Source organism: Hirundo rustica, chromosome 8 (genome assembly GCF_015227805.2).
Source record: "Hirundo rustica isolate bHirRus1 chromosome 8, bHirRus1.pri.v3, whole genome shotgun sequence".
NCBI lineage: Eukaryota > Metazoa > Chordata > Aves > Passeriformes > Hirundinidae > Hirundo > Hirundo rustica.
In genome coordinates, this window is record NC_053457.1 from 24831644 (window position 1) to 24855785 (window position 24142).

General features: G+C 41.2%; 1 protein-coding gene across 4 annotated transcripts in view; it reads left to right on the forward strand.

Annotated features, from left to right (window-relative positions):
* Positions 1-24142, forward strand: part of SORCS3 (sortilin related VPS10 domain containing receptor 3) — a 275376-nt gene that overhangs the window by 207010 nt on the left and 44224 nt on the right. For all 4 annotated transcript variants that reach the window (XM_040071470.2, XM_040071471.2, XM_040071473.2 and 1 more), the window contains 7 exons: positions 3558-3647; positions 5538-5717; positions 7524-7670; positions 8123-8225; positions 10549-10625; positions 10734-10825; positions 13807-13914. In XM_040071470.2, the coding sequence (XP_039927404.1) occupies positions 3558-3647; positions 5538-5717; positions 7524-7670; positions 8123-8225; positions 10549-10625; positions 10734-10825; positions 13807-13914 (797 nt within the window). The remainder of the gene's footprint in view (positions 1-3557; positions 3648-5537; positions 5718-7523; positions 7671-8122; positions 8226-10548; positions 10626-10733; positions 10826-13806; positions 13915-24142) is intronic.

Here is a 24142-nt window from a genome sequence, read left to right on the forward strand (position 1 = left end):
CACTGTGATCTACAGTTCCTCATATCATCTAGGCCTTCTTTACAGTCTGGGGCGTCTTAACTCATTCTCCTTGCCTTCCAAACTCATTTAGATAACACAGATGTTTGGACTAGGATGAACTTCAATTAAAAAAAAAAAAAAAAAAAAGGCCACAAAACTTGCTCTTAAATGATCATATTCAATCATATAACATGAGAAATGGCTTTATGTGTTCCTAGACATGTCACAAATATTATGGAGATAAATAGATTCCATGACAAATGTTATGCAATTTTCTGCAGTCTTGTGAACTTATTTGTTTTCTTCTATGTTTGATGCACTCTGTCTCATTACAGGTCGAGAGGGGGAGTGAGCCAATATACTCAGACTTTCAGAGGTTTCAAAGAGAAATTTCTCATGTTTCTCATCTTAAGTGCCAGCTGATATAAGTTAGATGAGACTTTTGTCTTGAATGTGGAAATATTAAAGAAAAGTAGTAGCTCATGAGTGGAGGGAGGAAAAAACACAGGTTAGGAAAGACAGATGTGTTTAATGACAAACACATTTGTCCACAGGAATCATTTCCACTGGCCAGAAGCCAAATTAAACACATAAAGTAGAAATCCAGAAAAACAGATTAATGATCCAGTCATTAGCAATGGAGGAAGAGAAAGACAAACCCAGCTAATTCTGTACTGAGCATGACAGATGAGCTCACAGCAAATAATTGGGTGACATTCATCAAATGTGAACTGAAAGGAGGCATTGGAGGGCAAAACACTGCCATAATCTCTGGGATTTACTGTGTTGGAGCATTTGCTCATAGGAAAAGAAAAAGTTCATCAAAATAAATTAAGTTGGGCCTTCCAAAATTCATTCTGTACCATGGTGCTTGCCAAAACTTTATTGGAGGCTTGATCATTTTTTTGGAACTGTTATAACTGTGCATCTAAATCATGCAAAGATGAGATCCTGGCTGGGAAAAGCTTACACAACTCCTGCCAACAGAATTGTGGGTGGCTTCATATTAACTGGCTCAGGAAGATTACAAACCTCAAGATTTCTATTTCTAAACCCTAGTCAAGGTGACCTAGTCCAGGTGGAAGTCTGAAAAGGAGTTTAACTATTGCACACTGAACTTTAACAGTGTTTTAATCCTAACTTTCTGCATTTGAAAAACAGACAAACAAACAATAAATACAAACAAGCCCCCTCCAGGTACCAGTTCTCAGTAGGATAAAGTAAAAAAAATGGTGTAAAATCTTTTGAGTGTGGCAGACTTACCGCAGATCCTGTTGTGGCACAGAAAGTGGAATTTGATCACTCCTTGATATTTTTGTCACTCTATGTTCACTGGATTAACTGGAAGATTCTTGAACTGCTCTCAATCTTAACTGGTCATCACAGCATTTACAATGTAAATATTCATGTCCTCATCTACAAGTTGAAAATCTTATCTCAGCCCATCAGAAGTGGATATTGAATGCAGGGTCGTTACTGAGTAGTCACTGGACATATTCTGTTCATGTGAGAATTGAGAATTTGGGTTTTCTAATGGAGGCAATAAATATTAAAAGAGGAGAGGGGATATTTAAATATTCCCTGTGATATTTAGACAATATGACCCAGAAGTGGGGGATCATTTGAGCAATGCTTGTAAAGCTGAGAGAGATAAAATTACTGCAAACATGAATTTTTGCCTTTGAGCTGGACTCAGTATGAATCAACTGCACAGTCTGTTCTCTCCTGTAAAAATTTTATTTTGATGTGGAAGTATTAGATGGGAAATATATCTTTCAAAAGTAGCATTCACTGACCTTATTCAGCCTGCAGAAGAGAGGGCAGACATTAGGGCACCCTCCTGTACCTAAAGTGGCTGCAAGAGAGCTGGAGAGGGACTTTGGACAAGGGCATGGAGTGTCAGGACAAGGAGGAATTGAACTGAAAGAGGGTAGAATTAGATTAGATATGGGGAAGAACTGGATCATCTTTAAGGTCCCAACCCAGACCATTGTGTGATTCTGTGATCCTCACAGCTCAGAGCAGGACCCTGAAATTCTCACTGCTGTGCCAGTCCACAGTGAACTTTCCATGAAGTGAGAGTCCAAAGACTGCTGTTTTCTCCCTGTCTCTTCTACTGGCTTGTTCTGTATCCGTAGACAAGTTGCTTTAGATTTTCATGTTTGTGTTTACCCTTGGCTTTAGCTAAATATTATCTGTATAGAGTTTACTTGCTGTGATACAGGTCATTCTTATGACCTTATGCCATGTGTGCTATAATAGGGTTTATTTTTATTTTTGTTTTTTCTCTTGAGGATGCCAAATGCATGATGAAACTACAAGTAAAAATGGGCAAAAATCTGAAGGGGAAGTCAGTATAGAAGATTGTCTACTTCTACTTCTAAACCTTCCTTTCTTTCCAGATTTTCAAACTGTCAATGGAAAAACCTTGAGGTGATTAGATATCAAATTTCATGACCAATAATAATGTGTCCTTTGAATGACAGTTTCTCCAGGGAAGAAAGTCACTATCTAGAGGTGATATCATTGCTGAGAATACAATTGATACTGTAGCAATATTCTATGTAAGCCCATTCTCAAATATCACTGTCAGATAAAGGAAGTATATCTAGGAGAGCATCTAGGACCTTTCTCTTAGCTGTATTGGAAACTTAAGAAGCCAGCAAGTGATACTCCATACAATAGACAAGTGCTTTGTGCATTGTTTTATCTTAAGACCTGCGAGACTGCCAAACCAGCAGAATGTAAGAAATTCACTGATGTCAGCCTTGTTTTAGCCAGGTCTGAGATGGTGCCAGAAAGAACACCTACAGCAAGAGTAAGTGACTCTTGACAGGTTTTAGATCCCATATTTTACAAATTATCTCTGCTAGATCTCATTGAAGCATGGCATTTCTGTACAGGCTTTAGTTCATTCAGTCCATAAAACTGCAGATTTGGATGTCTATCAGTTCCTCCCACGCACATCCATTCCCAGAGAGTATAATTTCAGAGAAACCAGTTTCATAGTGACAAAGGGCATCTAAGAGCTTAGCTCCAGCTTTCCAAGAGCACATTTACAGTTAGAATTAAATGGTGCTAGTGTGGATCTCTGCTGTTAGTCACTGTAAAAGGTTGTTGGAAGAGAATCCTGGCCTCAAGGGACTTACGGTGCAGACAAGGCTGAGAAGCAGCAGAGAAAATAGGGATTATCTCCTACTTACAGGGGAAGAACAGAAGCACAGAGACTTTAAATTACTTGCCCAAGGTAATTGAGCTGGACCATGTGATGACACCAGATCCTCCTTTTCCTCCCACTCAGCACTTTTCTTCCTGAGATGTTAAAATCACACTGGATTTGAATCATAAGAGACAAAATGGAAAGTTCAATAGCACAACTTAAATAATTCTCCATCCCTCTCAAGTTTGTTATTTCTTTGGAGTTACCCAGATGTCTTTAGGGACAACTGTGACTGTCACAGAAAAGATACTTGAAAAAAAGTTAGTCAAGCACTTTTAGAGGTGTCATCACAGAGTCTCAGAAGGATCATCACTCGCTTTCTTTGGTGTTTCCATAGGTGACAACTGGTGGAAGAGCAACTTACTATGTGTCATACAGACGGGAGCCTTTTGCACAGATTAAATTACCCAAATACTCCCTCCCTAAGGTGAGTCTATCATTTGTGAATACAGACATGGAATATCTTGGGTAGCCAGACATGGGAGGTTCCATAAGGTTAAGTGCCAGGTCCTTCACTTGGATCACAACAGCCCCACACAGGGCTACAGGCTGGGAACAGGGTGGCTGGAAATTTGCTCTGTGTAAAAGGACCTGGGGGTGTTTGTTGACAGCAGCTGAACAGGAACCAGCAGTTCCTGAGGTGGGCTAAGAAGGCAAATGGTGTCTTTATATGAAAAATATTGTGGCCACCAGGACTAGGAAAGTGACCTGTTATATTACAGATTTGTTGGTGTCCCTGATATAGAATTGGTGCATGCTATAAAATCAGGGGTACTTTTGTAATTTAAAAATCAGAATTACTTTAAGGTTAGGTGTCATGGAAAAGTCTTTGAGCCACGTAAAGGAGGCTTGTTTATGCTGCCCTTAGTCACTAGAATATTTTTGCTGTACAGTAAAAACTCTCTGTCATGTGCAGATTAATGAACTCTGCTGGAGTAGTACGTATGTGAGGTTGGCACCAGGGTAATGCAATATTTCCACTGCAACTGGTATAAACAGATTGAAGTCATTGGGCATTTTGCTTTATTTTCACACTGTTGTAATTGGTATAATACCTCCTTAATCTTTAAGGAATTATAGCTACTGGGCAAGAACAAACTTCCTGATTTAGTCTTCCTTCATTGAGGGAAATGGCAAATCTCCCACTGATCGTACTCACTGGGATAGAATTAGGCCCTCAAATGGTTTTTCTCCCCATCTCATGCTGATAGGATATGTTAGGTCTATTAGAGATAGCCCCATTTAATCAATCCCAACTTTTCATCTAGATACCTCACACAAAAGATTAAGATGCCTCCTAGGCAGGACGAGGATATTGAGCTGATCTTCCTCCAGATATTTTTTCCTGAAATCAGGTCACTCCATCCTTTGGGAGACTTCCAGAATTATGATTTCTTGATGTAGAAACAGTACAAGGAATTAATCAAGGCCTCTTGGCACTCCGTAGAAAGTTTAAACAGATGCAAATAGATAAATGGGGTCTCATATAACCACTGTCATTTTGCTTCTAGCTCAACCTGTGTCAGTTTGTTCAACAAGGGTAGCCAGGATGAGGTGCTTCAACACTCATCACTACCCTGAAAGTAATTTCCATGAACCAGTTTTAAAATAATGCTGAGAAAATGCACTGTCAAATGCCTTTGATACTAAAACTAAATGGGGAAGGCCTTGTTCGGCTTTTTGTATCTTGGTCAGAAGCAGAAATCCAGTGAAGGTTGGTGGTTGGATTATTTGATAGCCCATATACTGTGGGACAATTGATCTCAGATAAACTCTCAATAGGAAAGTGTGTTATTAAAAAGTCACTATCAGCAATAGCTCAAACTGATAGTCACCTATACCTCACCTTTAAATAAATGTGAATTCCAAGGATTTTTGAAACCATCACTTGCCAGTTGGAAGCACAATCCCATAATTTCAGCATGTGAATGAAAGTTATCACTGCTTTTAGGCTGGTGCCATATGATGCTTAGTGACTGTGAAGACTCCAGGCTCCAAGGCTGTGAATCTTCCACGAGTAATAAAACTGACTTTCAAATTTATAAATAAAAAATGAAACTGTATGAAATTCCTTAAAGGTACCAAAAATGAAGAAAGCAAAAACCCTTCACCCAGCTGGTGATTATTTAAAAAGTGAAATGCAGAAAAGTCACAATGCTGGTAATTTATTGGCTTGCTCTAACAGAAAGTTGTTAAACATACCTATAATTCATGCTCCATCTCCATTCTTTCATAATTCATGGTAATTACTACATGTCCCGAAGGGCAAGGAAATACAGAGATCCTCAGTAACAGGCCTTTTGTCTTCTTTTAACAGGACATGCATATTATCAGCACAGATGAGAATCAGGTTTTTGCAGCTGTTCAAGAGTGGAATCAGAATGATACCTATAACCTGTACATCTCGGATACCCGAGGGGTCTACTTCACCCTGGCCTTGGAAAACGTGAAAAGCAGCCGAGGGCTGGAGGGGAATATCGTCATTGACCTTTATGAGGTATGTAGTAAAAGTCACCCTGCAAAGAGCAGTATTGGCCTGCTAGTCCAACCGAGTATTGACCTCTCACCAGCCTCTCAGGATTTTCATTACTTTTGGGATCAGCCCTGAAGCATTTCCAGGATTTGATGCTGAGTTGACTCACGTGGGAATAGATGCAGTTATTCTGCTATAGGTGCAACAACTGGTTGGGTTCAAGTCAACGACTGGTTAGCTGTGTGTCATTTCCAGAAGGGAAAACCCATTATCCTTCTCATCCTAATGCAGATATCCATAGAGAGACAAAACATACCCTTTTTTTCTCCTTGGGCATCTAGAGACACCTGCTCACAGGCAGGGAATCTGGACTGCACCTTCATGAGCACTGAACAGTTTGTGAACTTTAATCAAGAATTTGTAGGTGCCACTTGCCCAGAGATGACAGATGGATAACTTCTACCCCAGACTATCTTCCATTCTCATGCTTCTTCCAGGCCTGTCAGCCTTGGCCAGCAGCAGGGCATTCAGAGCAGTTCCATTTCCTGATTTCTTCAGAGCATTCTGTTTTTGGTGTGTTATTACTTGTTGGATGGAAGATCTGCTGAGATCCAGGGCTTAGTGGTTTGCCAGCACCAAACAACTAATCTGTATTACTAATTAAAATGGTTGCAGGCTGATTTCTACTGTTACACAGAGAAATGTTCTTGCAGCTGCATGCAGAAGTCAGGACTATACTTTTTTTTTTTTTTTTTTTCCCCCCAGCCAGAATAATGTTCATTTAACAACATAATCAATTTGTTTATAAAAATCCAGGTAGTTTAAGTCAATAAGGGAAAATTCACAAATAACACATTGATTAGTATGGAGGACAGGTTTTATGGGTTTTTTTCACCAGGTTAAATATATTTTCCTGCCTCTGAAAAGTATATTTATTTGCTGTGAGGAACCAGCTAAAATCAAGATGCATTGTCTCACATTCCTGGGCAAACCTATGTAGTCCCCAGTGGTACATCATTGACTTTTCACTGTTAAATGCTAATAGATTTTTACAGAATCATTTAAAGAGTAGTATCACTCCAGGGGCTTTGGAGTAGAAGGATTTGCATCCTGACAGTTGCCAGGAAGTTGCAGATTTGCAGCAAATTTCTTCTTCCTGTCTCGCTTTCACAGCTGTGCAAGAGAGACCAGACTCAACGTGAAATCCTGAGGATGTTTTGACAGGACCATATTCTGCTGGAATGGGTTCTGCTGATAAAAATCAAAACATTTGAAACAACTGGCTTGATTTGTCAGAATTTGGATGTGGAAGGAAAGCGAAGAAATCAAGTTTGCAAAACATCAGCGTAGCAGCATGTTCAGGATTCACATCTTTTGTGCTGATTTTTTTCCTGGTACACCAAAGAGTCCCACACTGCTTCTGAAGAGATCTTCTGTCTCCCCTGTTTTGACAGTCTGTGGAGGCCGTGAGGCAGACCACATCCACAAGCTCACAGAGCTCAATGTGTGACCCTGGTGCACACTGCACCTTCAAGCCCATCATCAGCCTACCTACAAGAACTCAATGAAATCCAAAAGTGGGCTGTTTCCTAGGGATTTGCTCTGTGGCCATCCTTGTCTTTTTCTTCCAAAGAGAGAAACCACACAAGACTTTTCAGCTTTGCAACCATCATCAAGATATACCCTTAGGGCCATTTGGTGTTCTAGGATTTGATTGAGATGCCTTCACTGCTTTTACAGAGACCTTCCACTCCTGAGAATGCTCAGATGGATGTTGCTTTTAGCCTGTTCTTTCAATGTATTTTTTTCACCCCTCTCCCTTTTTCCTAGGTAGCAGGCATCAAAGGCATATTCCTGGCTAACAGGAAGGTAGATGACCAGATCAAGACTTTCATCACCTACAACAAGGGCAGAGACTGGCGTTTGCTACAGGCGCCAGACACTGATCTAAGAGGGGATCCTGTACTTTGCCAGCTGGTGAGTGGCAGATTTTTTCCAAGGCACAATTGACTCCTTCAGAGCTGCTTATTGTAGCCACTAGGTTAATGAAACTCCCCCTGTGTTTTTTCTCTTGATCTTCTGTGTGTTAAATGAATTCAGTAAATTTCTTTATCTATAGCTTTGTAGATTTTAAGGGAAAATTCTGACCATCTTTCTTGATGTATTTAATAGATTTCAAGTCAGAATAGGAAAGTTTCTGGGGAAAAGTGCTCTAAGTCAGATTGTTGTTATAACAAGGACAGACATGCTTGTTTCTAGTGCAGAGTTCCTGCTTATCCATCAAATGAACATACGACCTATGTGTGCTGAGAGCAAAGGGGTCATTTTCCAAAGTATCAGAGCATCTGTGCACAGTCACCAAGGGTTCGTCTGATATTTAACTTGCTGAATATTTAAGCTTCTGCCTTTTGTTTGTTTTCTGTCATCAGCCCTTTTGCTCATTGCACTTGCGCCTTCAACTCTCAGAGAATCCCTATACTTCTGGGAGCATTTCCAGCAAAGAGACAGCTCCTGGGCTGCTGGTGGCAACAGGTAAGAACATAAATGCTTCTCACCACTCACCCGTATCTCCCTGGGAGCCTGAGAGTATGAGGCCTTTCCCACTGGTGTAAAACCTTTCATCACTGTTTGAGCAAGTGCTGAACCAATTCATGTCAACTCCTGTTTGCTGTGGGCTAGGAGAAGGCGTGTGGCCCCAAGTTCAAAAAAGGTGTTAGGTATTTGTTGCTCTACAATAACCCATTTGTAGATCTAAGCCCACATTTTCAAGGTACCATTACCCAGAGCATTACTAGCTCCTCTCATGTTACAACCACCGATGGACACGTCTACCTCTTTGCTGCAGGTGGCATGAAGGAGAATAGTACCCAGGGACTACACTCCTGGGAGGTGTCAGTATGTCCCATCTGCTGAGCAGCAAGCACAGAGTTGTCACAAAGTCTGTCAGGTGACAAACCAAAGCTGTCTTGTGCATGGCACCTACTTTTAACTCTACACTGCTGCAAGACCAGCAGCATTTAATCAACACTGCATGGGCCATTGGTACTGTGGGCTGTTCTGCAAAATAGTGCAATTGTTTAAATGACAGCCCACTACAATAATTCATGGTGCCAGTGGCTGAGCCACTGTAATTAATCTGCAGGATGGATGGGGCTACCAGCCACCCTCAGCTCCGTGGGAGCTGTTGGGCTAACAAAGTGCTTCCTGAGTAGCTGGTGCTACTGACAGCTGGCCTCTGAGCCATGGAGGCAGTTCTGTCTTTTCAAATGGAGGCTCTTACATACACACAAATATGTCTGAATAGCTTAGCTGTTCTTTCTAAGGCTCAGTTTATCTCCTTGGTCCTGTTCAGCGTAGCAGGGGCCTGCAAGTGTGGGATGTTAGCATATTGTCTGCATGAATTTACACTATTTCTTCCAACCATTTTCATTCTCATGTCCTTCTGTGCTTCAGTGTGTTTGCCAGACTAAGGCAGATCCTGAGATGGTTTCCCTTCATGACATTTATATTTCAACAAGGGAGGACACCATGTGATTTCCAGTTCACTGATCCAGACCAAATGAAGTGAGATAATTTGGTTTAAACCTCCAGATATCCCCATGCCTAGCCAAGTGGAGTCATCACGCCTGGCAGGTTGCACTTGCTAGATGGATGCTTAGGAACAAACCCTACTCATGATGCTGTAATTACAAAAGCTTTTTTTTTAACCTTTTAGGGAGCAAATAGAGGCAGCAGGACAGTGAGATTCTAGGCATTGATCTAAATTGTTGGTAAATTAGGTTCTTTTCAGGCTGCCAGTGCATGGGATGAATGCTTTCCCAGTCTAACAATTAACCTTTAAAAGGCAGAATATAATTTCTGCCTTACTGCTTTGTAGGTGAAAAAACCTTACCTGTTGGGAATATCCATATCTGTTTCCACTAACCAGTTTCACAACAGCAGGAGCATCTCACCATGCTACTGAATACATTCAAGGATAAGCTTTGCAATTATTTTCTCACAAGTATGGGCTGCTTAAACACTTTATTTACAGTGAGACATTTCCAGCAATGACTGGAAACTTGGACACTTGGTATAGGACAGGGGTTAGATTCCTGCAAATGGAAGAATTTTGTTTTATTATCTAATTGTACAGCTGCTAAATCCTCTTGACTTGTTCAGGAGTTCCATTTAGTGAGGTTTGAATGCATGCAGCTGAAACTAGAGGAAGAGAATGAAGGAAATGATGAAACAGCTTTGCACAGAAAGACAGAACAAAGTGATAATAACAAAATTCTTGCCTTTTTGCTCCCTTTCCTTGCCTCCATCTGTAAACCCCTGTTTGAAAATTCAGTTTCCATTTTGGTGTTTAAAATATGGTGATACAGAACTTACAGTGCCACCTTTAAATCAGCATCTAATTCCTGAGGACTTCCACTCATGATAGGATACTGGGCTAACAAGACCTTTGAACTGAAACAGTAGATTTATCCTCTTGAACCTGGATGTCCCTATAGACTGACTTTCTGTATGGTTGCCCACCTCAGTTTTTCCTTACAGCCTCAACTGAAACAGTTGGTGACTCTTGCTGGTGTCAGGGAGGAAAAATAGGTAGATGGACAGTATGGCTTTCTAAGATTTCCTATATCCTGAGCACTGATGAAAACACCCTTCTTGAGTTGCGCTGCCTCCCAGAGCCAGAACTTTTTTGAAACAGCATTGACAGAGTAATGTGGTTAGTTGAATTCCGTGATGGTAACAGGAGAGTGTCAGCCTACTTAAATTTCTAATTTTCCAGCATTAGATGTCAGAAATTTAATTAACATTTTCATTAGTGTGTTCATCCATAGGAGAATGTCTGACACTTGTGTTGCAGGCAATATTGGCTCTGAACTTTCCTACACGGATGTTGGCGTGTTCATCTCTTCTGATGGTGGCAATTCCTGGAGACAGGTATGTTTTGTGCAGCAAAGGAAAGCAGGGAGCCTTTGGCTGTTCTTCTTCTGACTGTTCACTTCCCAGTGGAGTGGGGCACTCACGCCGTATTTCGTTTGCTTGCAGATCTTTGAGGAGGAATACAACGTTTGGTTTCTGGACTGGGGAGGAGCGCTAGTGGCCATGAAACACACGTCAGTGCCCATCCGGCACATGTGGTAAGAAAACTTGTTACTTTGAGAGAGTGCCAGTGTCTCTAAAGTGAGCAGATGAAGTCTTCCTTATCTATGATTTACCACCATTTTGGTTTTATTGATGAATATAATGATTATTGTACCCTTTTATAAATATAATGGTTCCATACATAATCACCTACATGTATCAATTACTCTTTGCACTTGTAAAGTACTTTGAGCCTCCAGGTGGGTTTCTTTCCTACAGACACACATATACTAAGTCATCCTTTGGGCTTCAGGTATTTCTGAGAAGGATGTATCTCTCATTTCTACATTTTGTTCACAGAATTTAACATTAATCTGGTAAAACAGATAAAGGGAGGGAGAGGAAAGGGCAGCAGATGTAGATAAGGACAACAGAGATATGTTGCTAACTTCTCCCGTATTTGACTATCAATTTCCAGACATACTGTGGTGGTGACTGATTAGAGTTCAAGGTGAAATAGAGCAAAATGATTTCTCAGTTGAAGACAATGTTTTGCTATAAATGTGTTTTAACAGTCTAAGTACTAAAGGTGCCACTCAAAATTATCCTTTTCTTAACTCTTGCCCCTCTGCACCTGTTAAACATTCTGAAATTCAGAACTGTTTACAGAAAATATGTGTGTTAGCACCACCTTCAGTCTCAGGGCTTGATTGAAAGAGGGACATGTCTAATGGACTGACCTACACAGCTTCTAATGTTGTTTAGAAGTGAATTAGTTATAAATAGCTTTCAGAGAAAAAATGTGTTCCTGTGTACAATACTGGGTTGTCTCTCAGCTTGATGGTGCTAAGCATGTCTATTACTTTGCATGCAGAACAGAAAATGTGGTCTTCAGTCAAACAGAAAAGGAAAGCAATGGTGTTTGGCAGCAGTGATGAGGTGTTAAGGTCTCCTCTACCTGGGTCATTATTGTACAAAATCCTCCAGTGAAATTGCAGTTATTCCGAATCTGGACATCTCAAGACAAGTTGACTTCATCCATTTACAAGCTCATGTTCCAGAGATGTACTTTGAGAACATTAACAGCTACTTTTTCAATATGAAAATCTTCTGGACTTTATGTTTCTGCCCCAACAGATATCTCTGGGATGACTGCAACATAGATTTCTATAAAAATTTGAATATATTGCATTTGAGCATATTTCTTTGGCACCTGAAGTAAAGAAATGCCTGCCATGGTGTGATAGTGCACTGTTAACCATGGGATGTATTGGCTCCATAACTGGACATACAGAGGAGAGCAGTATCAGGGCAGACTCCTAACGACTCCAGTCTGTGGTGCAAATGGGTTGTAGTGTGACTGGAAGTCTCTGTGGGTAACTCGGTTGTCATGGCTATAATTAAGATGCTCTCAGGAAAGAGGACATCTGTACTATGTGCCAGTCTTCAGACCAAGCTAAGGGTGGGTCAAGGAATGAGAAGTGTGTGTTAGCCAAGGGTGGGTGTCACTAGAATTGGGTGCATCAGACCGCAGCAAGTTGAGCTCTGGAAGAGTGGAAGGTAAGCTCCTTACAGACAAAGCTGCAAGTCACGTATTAACCATTTGTTACCCTATTCAAGCCAGGTGTAAGTGTTTTAGTTGTGTCCTTAATTGTGAAGACATAAAAAGCACGTTACTATAAGGGCCTGTACTTGCATATTGGGAAAGATTTGGTCACAGGGCAACTTTTCATAGGAGCCGACAGCTCAGTTCACCTTTGTTTGCAGAGGTTCATTTCAGATACTCTCCTTTTACAATAAGTCTCCTGAAATGGAGTGTGCAGTTCTATGAGTGCCCCACCCACTCTATTAAATGAGTAGTGATTTAGATCTGTTATCAATAAGCTCCAACAGGTTTCCTTCAAAATTGTACCCTTAGGGGCTTTGGAATTTGCTTCATATTGCTTCAGTAGGCACCTGTTTTATGACAGGAGTGGAATAGATTAAAGAGTACATGTAAATCTATTAGTTCTCAGGCTGAGACATTGTACAGTAAGTTTCATGCTGGAGAAAAGAGGGGCGGATAATTGAAAAGCTGAGAGAACTTTAGCTAAGCTAATGAAGCATGCTGTTCCCCTGAAGTTGAAATGCTATTTGGAGAGATAAGCATGCAAGCAGAACGCATACAAATGCACAGGTGTATGGGAAGATACATACATTTTAATAGATTTAGGGCAGATATTCTTTCTGTGTGCTGTTGTTCTCCCAGAGTTCTGTCTTAGGTGTAAAGTCAGCTTCCCATTCTTGCACAGGTGCATTCTGAGTCAGGTGAAGGTGTCTTGGTAAGTGACATGAGGGGCAGAGAGTTAGGGAATGGTGACTGCCAGTTTTGGCTTTCCACACCAGAGATCTGAGGTTGGTGTAACCCATGTTTATAATACACACTACAGTGGCCTTTGGTGATGTGTCAGATGGTGTCCTACCTGCTTGGAGCTGGGGGATTCAGTGTCCACCAAGTGCCTCACAGAGAGATTCAGATGTTCCGATGTCTGTGTGCACACATTCAACACACCTACAAATAAACCAGATTTGCTTTTAAGTACTCATAGGGCTAGAGAGATTGTAGCTAATGCCATATTGCATTGAAACGTGGATGGGTCAAAATGTCCTGTGGTGGTGAAAGAAATTTTCGTGCATTCAGGCCAGGGTTGCTTATGCTCTGAGTGGTGCCTCATGCCAGGTGCTATTCCAGACCTAGAAACAGGTCTTGGCAAAGCCTCTTGATCCCTTGAGGTCTGATGTACAGCTGCATAAAGTATAAAATATAAAGTATATCCATGTCCTTATTGCCAGTGTTTATGCTTTCTAAAGCTTTGATCTTTCAAAATACATAGAGAACATTAATTTAGTGGGCTGGGAAATGGCAAAGATTGATGCTTGATTGGTACTTGGTAAATTCAGCTGCTGGAGCTTGCAGACCTTAGCCAACATTTAATTGCTGCAGTTGCTCTACAGTAAGTCTTTTTATGTGTATAAATGTTGTCTGCTTCTATCCCAGGGTGAGTTTTGATGAGGGAAGATCCTGGACTAAATACAGTTTCACATCAACACCACTTTTTGTGGATGGATCCCTTGTAGACCCTGGCATAGAGACCCAAATAATGACGTAAGTATAGCAGCTCCTGTTTTAAATTGTGCTGGCAGAAGGGTGCATAGAGAGCCCCAAGTGCATGGTAACCTCATGATGTGCACTGCAGCATTGTGTAGCTACACATGCAGTGTTTAGTGAAGGCATGGTGCTTTTTTGTGGGTTTTGCTGGTGGTCGCAGGCCTGGCTGACCTGTTCTTGCATCATGTGGCAAATAGATGATGCAGCCAAGCTCTTTCCAGCAGTGATAGGGGCTACAGCAAGGAGAAATGGTCCCAAGCTGTAACTTGAGAGTTCATATAGAGTAGTAGATAGATCTACTTCTCTGGAGAGTGGTGTAGCCTTGGTCAGGTTGCACCTAGTGACAACCAGAGGTCCTTTCTCATAATCACGGCTGAGATTGCATTCCTTGGATCTGATGGCCCAGGGACTGCAGTGCTCTTCAGGAGTCAGAGATCTGTATGGTTGCACCTCATGCCAGTTCTGTGCTTGCTCCAGTTGTGCAACATGACTGTCTTTTGAGATTGCTGGTGGGTATGAATGTCCCCCAACCTTGTTGCTTGCATTGTGGGCTGTACATCCAGTTTTAGTCCAAGCTGGAAGTGTTGTGCATATGCAGAGCTGAGCTCAGAATAACCTTTCTGTTCTGGGGTGTAGTATGCTATGGTTCACCCATCTCATGGAAGGAAGAGCCTGGGCTGGCACTGATGGTACCGGGACCTTCCTCCTCCCAGGAGTGCTGAAGCACTGGGTAAGGCTGGTGGAACCAGGAGAGTGATGTTGGCCCAAAAACAGGCTAGGAAAGGGAAATTTTTAAGTTCAAAGGCAGGTTAAAGTACTCATCTGACCTCTTGCACAAAACAGATCAGAGCACTGTGCTCTGGGATTCTGAGCAAAGCAAGGACAAGATGCAATGCCTTCATTGGTTTCAGAAATGCCTTCTTACCTGTGCATCTTTGAACTGGCTGAAACAGCTTTCTGCAGAACATCAGGAAGCAAGGTGGCTAAGATGCCTTAGACTGAGGCACACCTGTGAAGCATACCTAGAGTGGCGTGAAGAAGTGCCTTTGGTTAATCTCATCAGACACTGTTGCACCACTCCAGTTCAGGGGCAGGAGATCGATTATAAACTTCATCTTGCAATCAGTCTGCTTTTCCTGCTTTTCTGCATCTGCACTTGAAGTTCCTGCACATTTTCACTGCTTGCAAGAGAAAAGAGATTCAGGTCGAGTTTATTTTCTTCTAGGCTTCAGTCTATCTGTGTAGTTATATGGCATAAACACATAGGTGGAGCTCATTGCTGGTGTCACAGGTAGTGTGAAACTGAATATCATCAGTTTCTGAGGAAATTTGGACAGTGTTGTGCGTCTTAGACATTTCTGCTACTAATTTGATTTATTTGTGTTTTTATGCCTTTCAATACCAGCTCTACATCAGCTTTACACAAACAGAAGTGACCATGTGTCTGTACTAGAAGTTGAGCTGAGCTCCTTTCTTGCAGCTGAGGTGGCCTCTGTGCCATCGGTGCCATGGCAGAAGAAAGGTTTTGGTGCTGTAGCCTTGGGGGGCTCAGGAAAGAATAGCCATCTCCTGTATAGCACATCCATATCTCCTGTGATAAACTTAGGAAGGACAGGCCAAGTAATTATGGTTGTGCTTTACACAGCAGCCCTCCTGTGCTTTATTCCCAAACAGCGCTGGAGCAAAACAAGGCAGCCTCTGTGTCTGTCGCAGACAGCTACTGAGATTTTATTGGAGTAGAGGTGGTGTCAGTTCTGGTAGCATTGCTTACTTTTCCTTTATTCCAAAAGAATGCCTTGGTGCGCCTTTTTTTTTTTTTTTTTTTTTTTTTTTTTCCCAAAAAAGCAAGGTCCTTGTTTTGTAGAAGAATACATCTGTGTATCCCTTGCCTTGCTATCTGCAAGCGTGGCCCTGTTTTTGTAAAGAGCAAGACTCAACAGCGCATGATATACCTGTGAGCCTTTTCAGAATACTGCTGTGAGCATCCTGTTGGGAAATATGCCAATTCCCAGCTAAAGATTAGAACCTGCAATTCTCTTCACTCTGTGCGTTTTTCTGCAAATGCAATGATAATGTGTAACTTTCTGTGTTTAATATGGTGTTTTTCTGTGAAATTCTTCATGCAATATGTGTCACTTTGCAACTGCACACACCTGCAGACACATGCACACACACGTGCGGAGAGATAGATCTGAACTCACATAAATCTGCACGTCAGCACCTTCATTGAAATCAATGGAGCTAATCAGTTGCAACTAGCTGTGGATTTAGACCATTTGCTTTATAAATAAATGCAGTTTTCTTTTGAGATGAAAAATGCATTATAAATCTAAGATTATTGTTATTTATATCTCTGTAGTCTTCTGGTGGAAAATATGGGAAGTGAGTTATCTCATATTGTGTATTAGGTCCGTTGTGAACTTTTTCTTTTTAAATATTTTAGGCATATTGCCATTATTATTGCCATTGCTATTGTTATTGTCTTTATTATTACTGTCATCATTAGCAGTTTCTAAAACCATTCTCAATAGTCTGTAAAAGCCATACAAAGAAATTTCATATGACACTTGCAATGAATGTTTAGAGAAATCTCTATCCACAGCATGAAAGGAACTGAGGAGGAAAGAGCCCATTTATAAAGCTGTATGCAAACCATTTCTATACAGAACACTTAAATGTTTCTCTTGATGAGAATTTTAGTGAACTCATCTATAAGGGCAGCTTAGGGTGATGCTGAGCTTGTGTAAGCTTTGGCTGAGAAGAAATCAATGCCTTTCTATTGCTACTTGCCACCCTCTGAACCAAGATTTACACACGGTGGTTTAGAGGTACACGGAATTCATGTTTGTGGGCAGAAATCCCAAAGATTTCAAGTAGCTGTTGAGAAGAGCACAGCAGTTTGGGGTTTGCAGCACAGACTGATCAAGGGGTCAGTGGGAGCTCTAAGATTTGAAGCAGAGCTGAGGCAGAGAGACCCAGGCTGTGGTTGTATTTGTGTACTGCCAAACTGGGTAGGTTAGTGGCTTTTAAGAGTTTGTGTCTCTTCCTGGGAAATGCAGAATACTTGATCTAGCGGTCTCAGCTGATTCCTGTTGGAAAAGACTTCTTCCAAAGATTTGCATCAAAGTGGTCTGTGTTCACCTATTTAAAAACAATAATATTCTGAGGGGAATGGGTATTACATAGTCATTCTACTCCAACTATTATTAAAATATTGTATTACGAACAATATTTTCATAATACTATTTTATTAAAATCAATATATCAGTAGAATGACTTTCCGAGCCTTCATTTTGTGCCACATGCTGTGAGAGGTTCTCTGAGCTGTAGAAAGCAGCACGCAATTTTGTACCACTTCATAGCTATTAAGTGAGCTTTTTCCATATCTGTCTTTATTGTATGAGTATCCTAAGCTTTTTGAATCCTCTGTGCTTTGTACGGTGTATTCTTGTCCTAAACAGTCCTAAAAACTTGTCAGTATGGTAACATCAGTAATTTACATGAAGGAGCTTTATATGATTCTGAATATCTAAGAGTACTCAGAATTGGGAGCTGCTTTTAGAGGGGTGTTGTACAAGATGTCTTGCAGAGGTCTGTTCTAAATTATTCTAAGATTTTGTAATTTTGTCTGGCTATAATGCTGCAAGAATTAATTATTTCCTTACAATCTGGGTGGGCTCTGTTAAGAACACTGTTTTGTGATACACACAGAAGTATCATGAGATTGCGTGAGCTGGTCTGCCTTGAACTGCTGTCTAACAAGAGTAAATCCACTGTCCTTCTTGCAGTCCTGGCTGATCATTTTCTGCAGTTCCTTTTGTTGTTGCTTTTGACACTTCTCTCATCTGTCAAGAGGCTCAGTTCATCTCCTTTAGTGTAGATCTTTGTACCAAAGCACATTGCAGTTCTTGGTGCAGCTGTGGGGAATGCAACTGTGGAACACACAGGCCCATCTAAGAGAATGAGGGTGGTGGGTTAGACATGTTAGATGTTAGACGTGTTCTCAGATGAATGCTTGGAGTGCACTAGCCTCTTTGAAATCTACAGGTTTCTGAGTTCTGTGCTGTACTCCTCACTGTTAACTAGTATACATTTTAATGATGTCATGTTCTGATGGGTCAGATCTAACATTTCTGGATTGATAAGCCATGGGCACAGCGTGTTACTTGTCTGAGGTTGTCCAGCAGGGGAAAGAGATCACACTGTATTCCCCTTCTAGTCGATTGTGATATATCCAAACTAGTTTGTACCATTCAAATCAGAGGTGAGATGTTTTCCTGGGTCCAGAGAAGGGTTTTATGTTGTTCCTGCTCTGACTCATACTTATTACCCCTGCCACTTCATCTTCTTTGCTAAGCATCTCTCCAAACCTATATTAAAAGAGACAACCTTCTTGCTTCACAGCCCTGCATCATTTTAGTGGACTCATTATGTGTGTATGTGTGCAGACACTCATTTACAGATGGGGATCATTAAGTTTCTCTGTACTGATAAATAAATATTTATGTAGACACACCCACATGTGTATATAAATTTCTATGTAGTTCTACGTATCTGAACTTAATGATCTCTATATGTGTGTGTATGCATAATTGAGCATTAATATTTTCAGTGAGCTGAAAGTTGTTCTGTCAACATTGGTGTGACTGCTGCCCTTAGCTACGTGTGTTAGAAAATGTTCCTGGTTGTAAATGAGTAGGGTACGAGTCCTGGTCCTTTCTAACACCTTCTTGTTTATGTGGCCATGCAGCTTTACCAGAGATGAAATGGGAATAACTTTTTCTTTCCAGGAGACCCATAAAATTACTGGCGATCCATCACTGGGTGGCAGAAGAGTGAGGAAGAATGAATAAGTAATTGAGAGATGTTGGAAAAGTTGAGATGGGTGCCAGGGGAGGTTTGAGGTGAGAAAGAAAGAATTAAGAGCGCAGGCCACACTATGACAGATCAGAAGTTCCTCTATTTCAGTTCCATGTTCCAACAGTGGCAAGCAGAGAATACTAAAAATATATACATTATACTAAATTATACTAAAAATATTATTACCTTAGATACTTCTCACATTTATAGAGATTTACAAATAAGGACCTTTCTTTGCCAAACATGGTTTTCTTGGTATTTCTAACTCTTCTTGAGTTTTCCTATTTTTGAGGGTTTGACTTCTAAATACTTTGAAAAAAAATTTAGCAGTCACCTTATCCTGTGGCCAGGATTTACTCTTATAATTACTCTTATTCTTAAGAACTGATTGGCATGTGGAAGACATCAGCAAAGCAGATAAAGGTATAAAAGGCAATGTGGAGACATTCTGATTCACACTCAGCAGAGATTCAGCAAACAGTGTGAGAAAAGGGCAACAGCTCCCAGGTCCGAGCTCCCACTGAGTTCAAAGGTCCATGGGAGCCAGGAGTCATTTTCCTGTCTTTTTCTGATAAGGTGATTATCATCTTTTCTCTTCAAGCAAGGCAACATCCGCTGCCTTTTGCTCAAGTCTTGCTGTTACATTTAAAAGCTAACACAGGAAAGAAAATTACAAGCAGGGACAGTGTCCTTGAAGCATTCTGCCCCTTTGCCTAGGAGCAGGCAGCCATGGGTCTGAGTGGGTGTACTGAGAAAAATTAAGGTGGAACCAGTGATAAGAAATAGTGCCTTCTCTGGGATGGGGTCGGAGAGATTGTGTTCTCCCCCTGGGGCCAGGCTTTGCCCTCCACAGCCAGCTGCAAATGAGAGACAATGGGAGTGGATGGCAAAGCACCATGAGGTTGTTTTACGTAGAAGGAATTGAGGCTCTTGCACAGCGTGCATGAAGAAAAGAGTGTTCCTCTCTTCCCATGGCCCACAGGTGCCTTTAAACTTCCTGACCTTAATCTGTCCTCTTTTCACTTCATTCTGTAAGGGAAGAGGAAGAAGATGTCTGAAAAAAACATAGATCTTCTACAACTTTACTGCTGAGCCACACAGAAATTTGGCATAGAGAGAGTCTGGAAGAAAGATTTCACCAGAGTTGTCTAGGAAGACAAGTCCAACTTGCAGCTTCCAGTGCAGAAAATGAGAAAGGGAGCTGTTGTGCTGAAAGATTCTGAACTCTGTTCTTATTTAACTTTACTTCCTCTGGGAACCAAGGCTGTCCATCCATGCTGTGCCTTCCCTCAGGGCTACCAAAACTGCAGAGATCAGAGAGAGATTTCAAAGCCTGGTTTATCCAAATTGCGTTAGATACTAGAAAAGACTGTTAGATTTTAATTGTTGTCCCTACTGTGGTTTTATCTCACTTTTCAGTTTTCCTTTCTTCTTCTGTTTATTGTAATATCTGCTTGTGGTGCAGCTGGCATTGTTATTGGCTATGGATTTTCCTGCAAGGTTCTGATGTGTCCTTGTGAGTTCAGTTTCTCTGTCCTCACTCAGGGGACTGTGCAAACTGCAGTGCACAAACTGATATAAGGACACTTCATAACAGAATCCATGAAATGAAAGTGAATCTGTGAAAATAATGACTGTGCATAGGAAAAAAAGAAGTATAATTTGGAACTTAATCTGAGAACAAAAATTCCAAATACAATTATTAAGAAAGGAAACCAAAAGGATAGAGAGGATATTGGCATTTGCCATAGTGAGCTGCATTTGTGTATCATCTGATCTAATTTAAAAACTTTCTGGAAGTAATGAATAGCTTGGACTTTGTGAGAAAATGATCAATCTGCTAATGACATCAAGTGACTTCACAATGGACAAGAAAATGTGTGTTATAGGAATTCCCATTTTACCCCAGCAGATGATCAGTTTGTACCCTGGAGTAAGAGAGGTGATTACTCATATCGTTATCTTTGTTTGCAAGACTTAAAAACATTATTAACGACCCCGAGATTAATCAGCGTCACTTCCTCCTCCCATCTCCCTCTCTGCCAGAGGAGTAGTCTGTTTTTTAGCCTTTGGATCTCTGCATGAATTCACCTAAACAGTCCATGAGAGTCACAATATTGATTGTGCTGTTAATACTTGCAGTGTGAGCTGAGGTCTTTCTGTAGCACCTGAAAGACAAATCAGGTGATGAGAACATCTACTTAGAGTAATCTTTCTCAGACAGCATCGTGTGATTTATTTGGCTTTAGGAAAAGGATGTCTGTGACCCCAGACAGTTCCCAGCAGTCGCACCACGTACTTGGAAGATTCCCGGCAGAAGCCATAGCACGAGGAGAAGGCATTGTGCTCTGTGGCACATATTGTCTGTCTTTGACTTTCTGGAGCGCACATTACTGTCATTGGAGTCAAGTGCTATTTATGGATGGTAGATAAATATTATGCTAAAATAGTCAACATCATTAGGTGTATTTTGCCGGTAGGGAAGTAGAGGGAGAACAAAGGACGTGCCCATGGTCAGTCACTCAGCAGGCTGTCACTGGGAGAGCTTGGCAGTAATGCAGGTCTCCAGAATCCCAGATGGGTATCCCACTGTGCAGATTTTCCCATTTCTTTGGGGGAGGGAGATGCTCAGCCGTGTCTATAATGTTCAGACAAGGGGGATGGCGGGGTGAGCATATGCAAGGAGGAGGACTAGGGAAAAGTGTGTTCACTCGAGACTGGAATTCGCTGAAGTAAATAAAAGAAAGAAGCCCTTGCAGAAGGAGCCAGAATGAGCAGCAGGTTAATATATGCTTTCTTTTCTCTAGATAAAAGGATAAGTTTTGCCTGATGGCAATACAGTCCAGATATTCTCATCTAGAGGCTCATGTGCCATGTTTCCTGTGCTGCTAAGGACAGATGGATCTTGGCCCTGTGCTGTCCTCCTGCCTGCAGGTGGGCTGGACTGTATGAAGCACTCAGGCCTGATGAAGGGTGCACAGGAAGGGGCAGGATGCTGTGCACAGATGCATTCCTGAGTCTTTCACCTTTCTGTGAAAGCAAGACGTGAAATATTCTGGTGCTCTGATCCTACCAGCCCTCAGGGGACTGAGAAACTACATTGCATTAGCACCTTTCCAGCTCAGTCTCTCCCTGATCCTGCACAAGGAAAAACATGGCACAGTACGCCAGCTTTTCTGGGAGCTTTAAGGCTCCGTGTTGGGTTGGCTGCAGAGTTCACTCTGACAGATTTTTTATCACTGAACTGAATGAGTGTTGGAAAGCAGCTCTCCAGAGCCTCCTCTGAGCCTTCTTCTCTGATATCCAGGCAAAGCTCGTCGCTGTGCTTCACCTGTCACATGCATTTGGAGCTTACATATTCTAAGGAATGGCTTCCACATTTGTATTGGACATTTCTGGCTGGAAATCTGCTGATTCATAGGATGTGAAATTGAAATGGCCGAATGTGTTGTGTCATCTGGCTTCTGGCAGAGCAGCAGCACTTGCCTCTGCTGAGACCACAGACCCATGAGGGGATGAAATACTCAGATTGCTGATACCTGCCAGTATCTTTTCTAGAAGAGAGTGGCAGCATCTTCAGGTTTCAAAGCTGTCAGAAACTGGTAGTCTTTCGTGAGTGCTTCGAAGAATAGAAAGAACCCTTCTGAAAAACAGCATTAAAAATTAATATACCCTCCCATCCCCCTTCCTAGGTGTCTCATACTCTCTTTCATGTTGCTGGGATTTCTTTTGAAGCAATTGTCATGTAAAGTGGTTTGAGAACATTGGTAATAAATTTTTTAGAGACCAAATTTCAAAAGGTTTGGTTTGTCATTCAGGAAGTTCTTATTTTGATAGCACTTTCTATTTGAAAAAATAATAACAAAAACATCCCTCTCCCCCCATTTCCTTATTCAGTGTTTGCGCAGCTAAAGGGGAAATTGAGTCCAAACTGTAGGAATTGTAATTACACGTTCTGCAGATTACTTACTAATTGCACTTGGCATTACTTGCTAACTGAAAGATCATGCTGTGCCATGTCATTTGCAGTGGTTTTCCTCTTCTGCTAGTACCGTAAAGGAAGTGCCCATTGAACTGATGAATAATACCAAGACTGTTTTCCAAAGCTGAGGGAAAGGATCTGCCATGATTTTTACTGTAGGATTTTTATGGCAAGGTTTTGGTTTTGATCTATATTCGCGGAAGTTCTTTGCCAACCCCATCTCCTCTCTCACTCCTGACCTGAAATCTGGCAGTGGTGCGGCTTTTCATGACCAGTTCAATATGGATTGCTGGCGGCCAACACTTTGAATTTCTTTCTTGTGGGCAACCTCGATGTTATGACATTCAGTTTCAGTGGAAATTAACCACATCCCTCAGATTTAATCTGCAGGAGAAATTCTGAAATTCTTGTGTGACCCTTCTCCTTGGGAAATAGAATACAGACCAAGATTTTCTCGAACAAATTTGTCCTCATGTAGGCTGCTGTCTGGTGTTGGTGCATTTTTGATAGTTCCACTTCTGTTGTTTTTTTCTCCTTCTGAATAGTATCAGTGGAAGGTCTAATATCTGAGATGGTCTATTTAGATTGTCTAAATTAAACTAATTTGCACTGTCTGAAAATCTAGATCCAAATGGATGGTGTATTTTATTTGGAAGAAAATGCATCTCTTCTTTCTAGAAAAAAAAAGCAGCTATTTTTCTTACTTTATTTTGGTCCACAGACAGAGGTACAGCAGCCCTGAGTCATCACCCATTGCCCTCAGGCTACTTTTCCTAGCTGACAGATCAGCCAGAAGCAACTGAATTAAAAGCTCCAAAGCAGCTCTTAGAAACCATATTCATTGTTTAGGGAAAAAATTAGACAGTGTTTTTTGTTGCAAATTGCCTGCCTTTCCAGTGTCATCTTTCATTTTTTATGTTTCCTTTGTTTCCAGTCTCTTATTCCCTGCATCATCTTGCCAGGCTTGAGACAGTTTAACTCTCCCTCTCCCACTCTCCCTAATTGCTGATTTGTGTATCTTTCAATTAATTTCTACTTCCTTGTCTAAGTCCCTTTCTATCCAATTTCCTTGTAGCTAGTGACCTCCTTTAATGCTAATTCCATCTAAATCCTAATTAAAAAAAAAAAAAAAAAAAAAATTGGGAGATTACAAAGCCCGTTTGGTTTTCTCTAAAGTAATGATTTATGTTTAATTCATGGAGAAATAGTTCATCTATTCGCAAAATTTGGTCTCACCAGTGCTACTTGCAACTGTTCCATTGTTGCTCCTGTGGTTTTGAGCCAGACAGCTCAGCCTGCACACAGGAGTTTGTCTCACTTTACTGCTACTTCCTTACACAGAGATGGATTCAGATCCAGATTTTGTAATAGGACCTCTTCTTT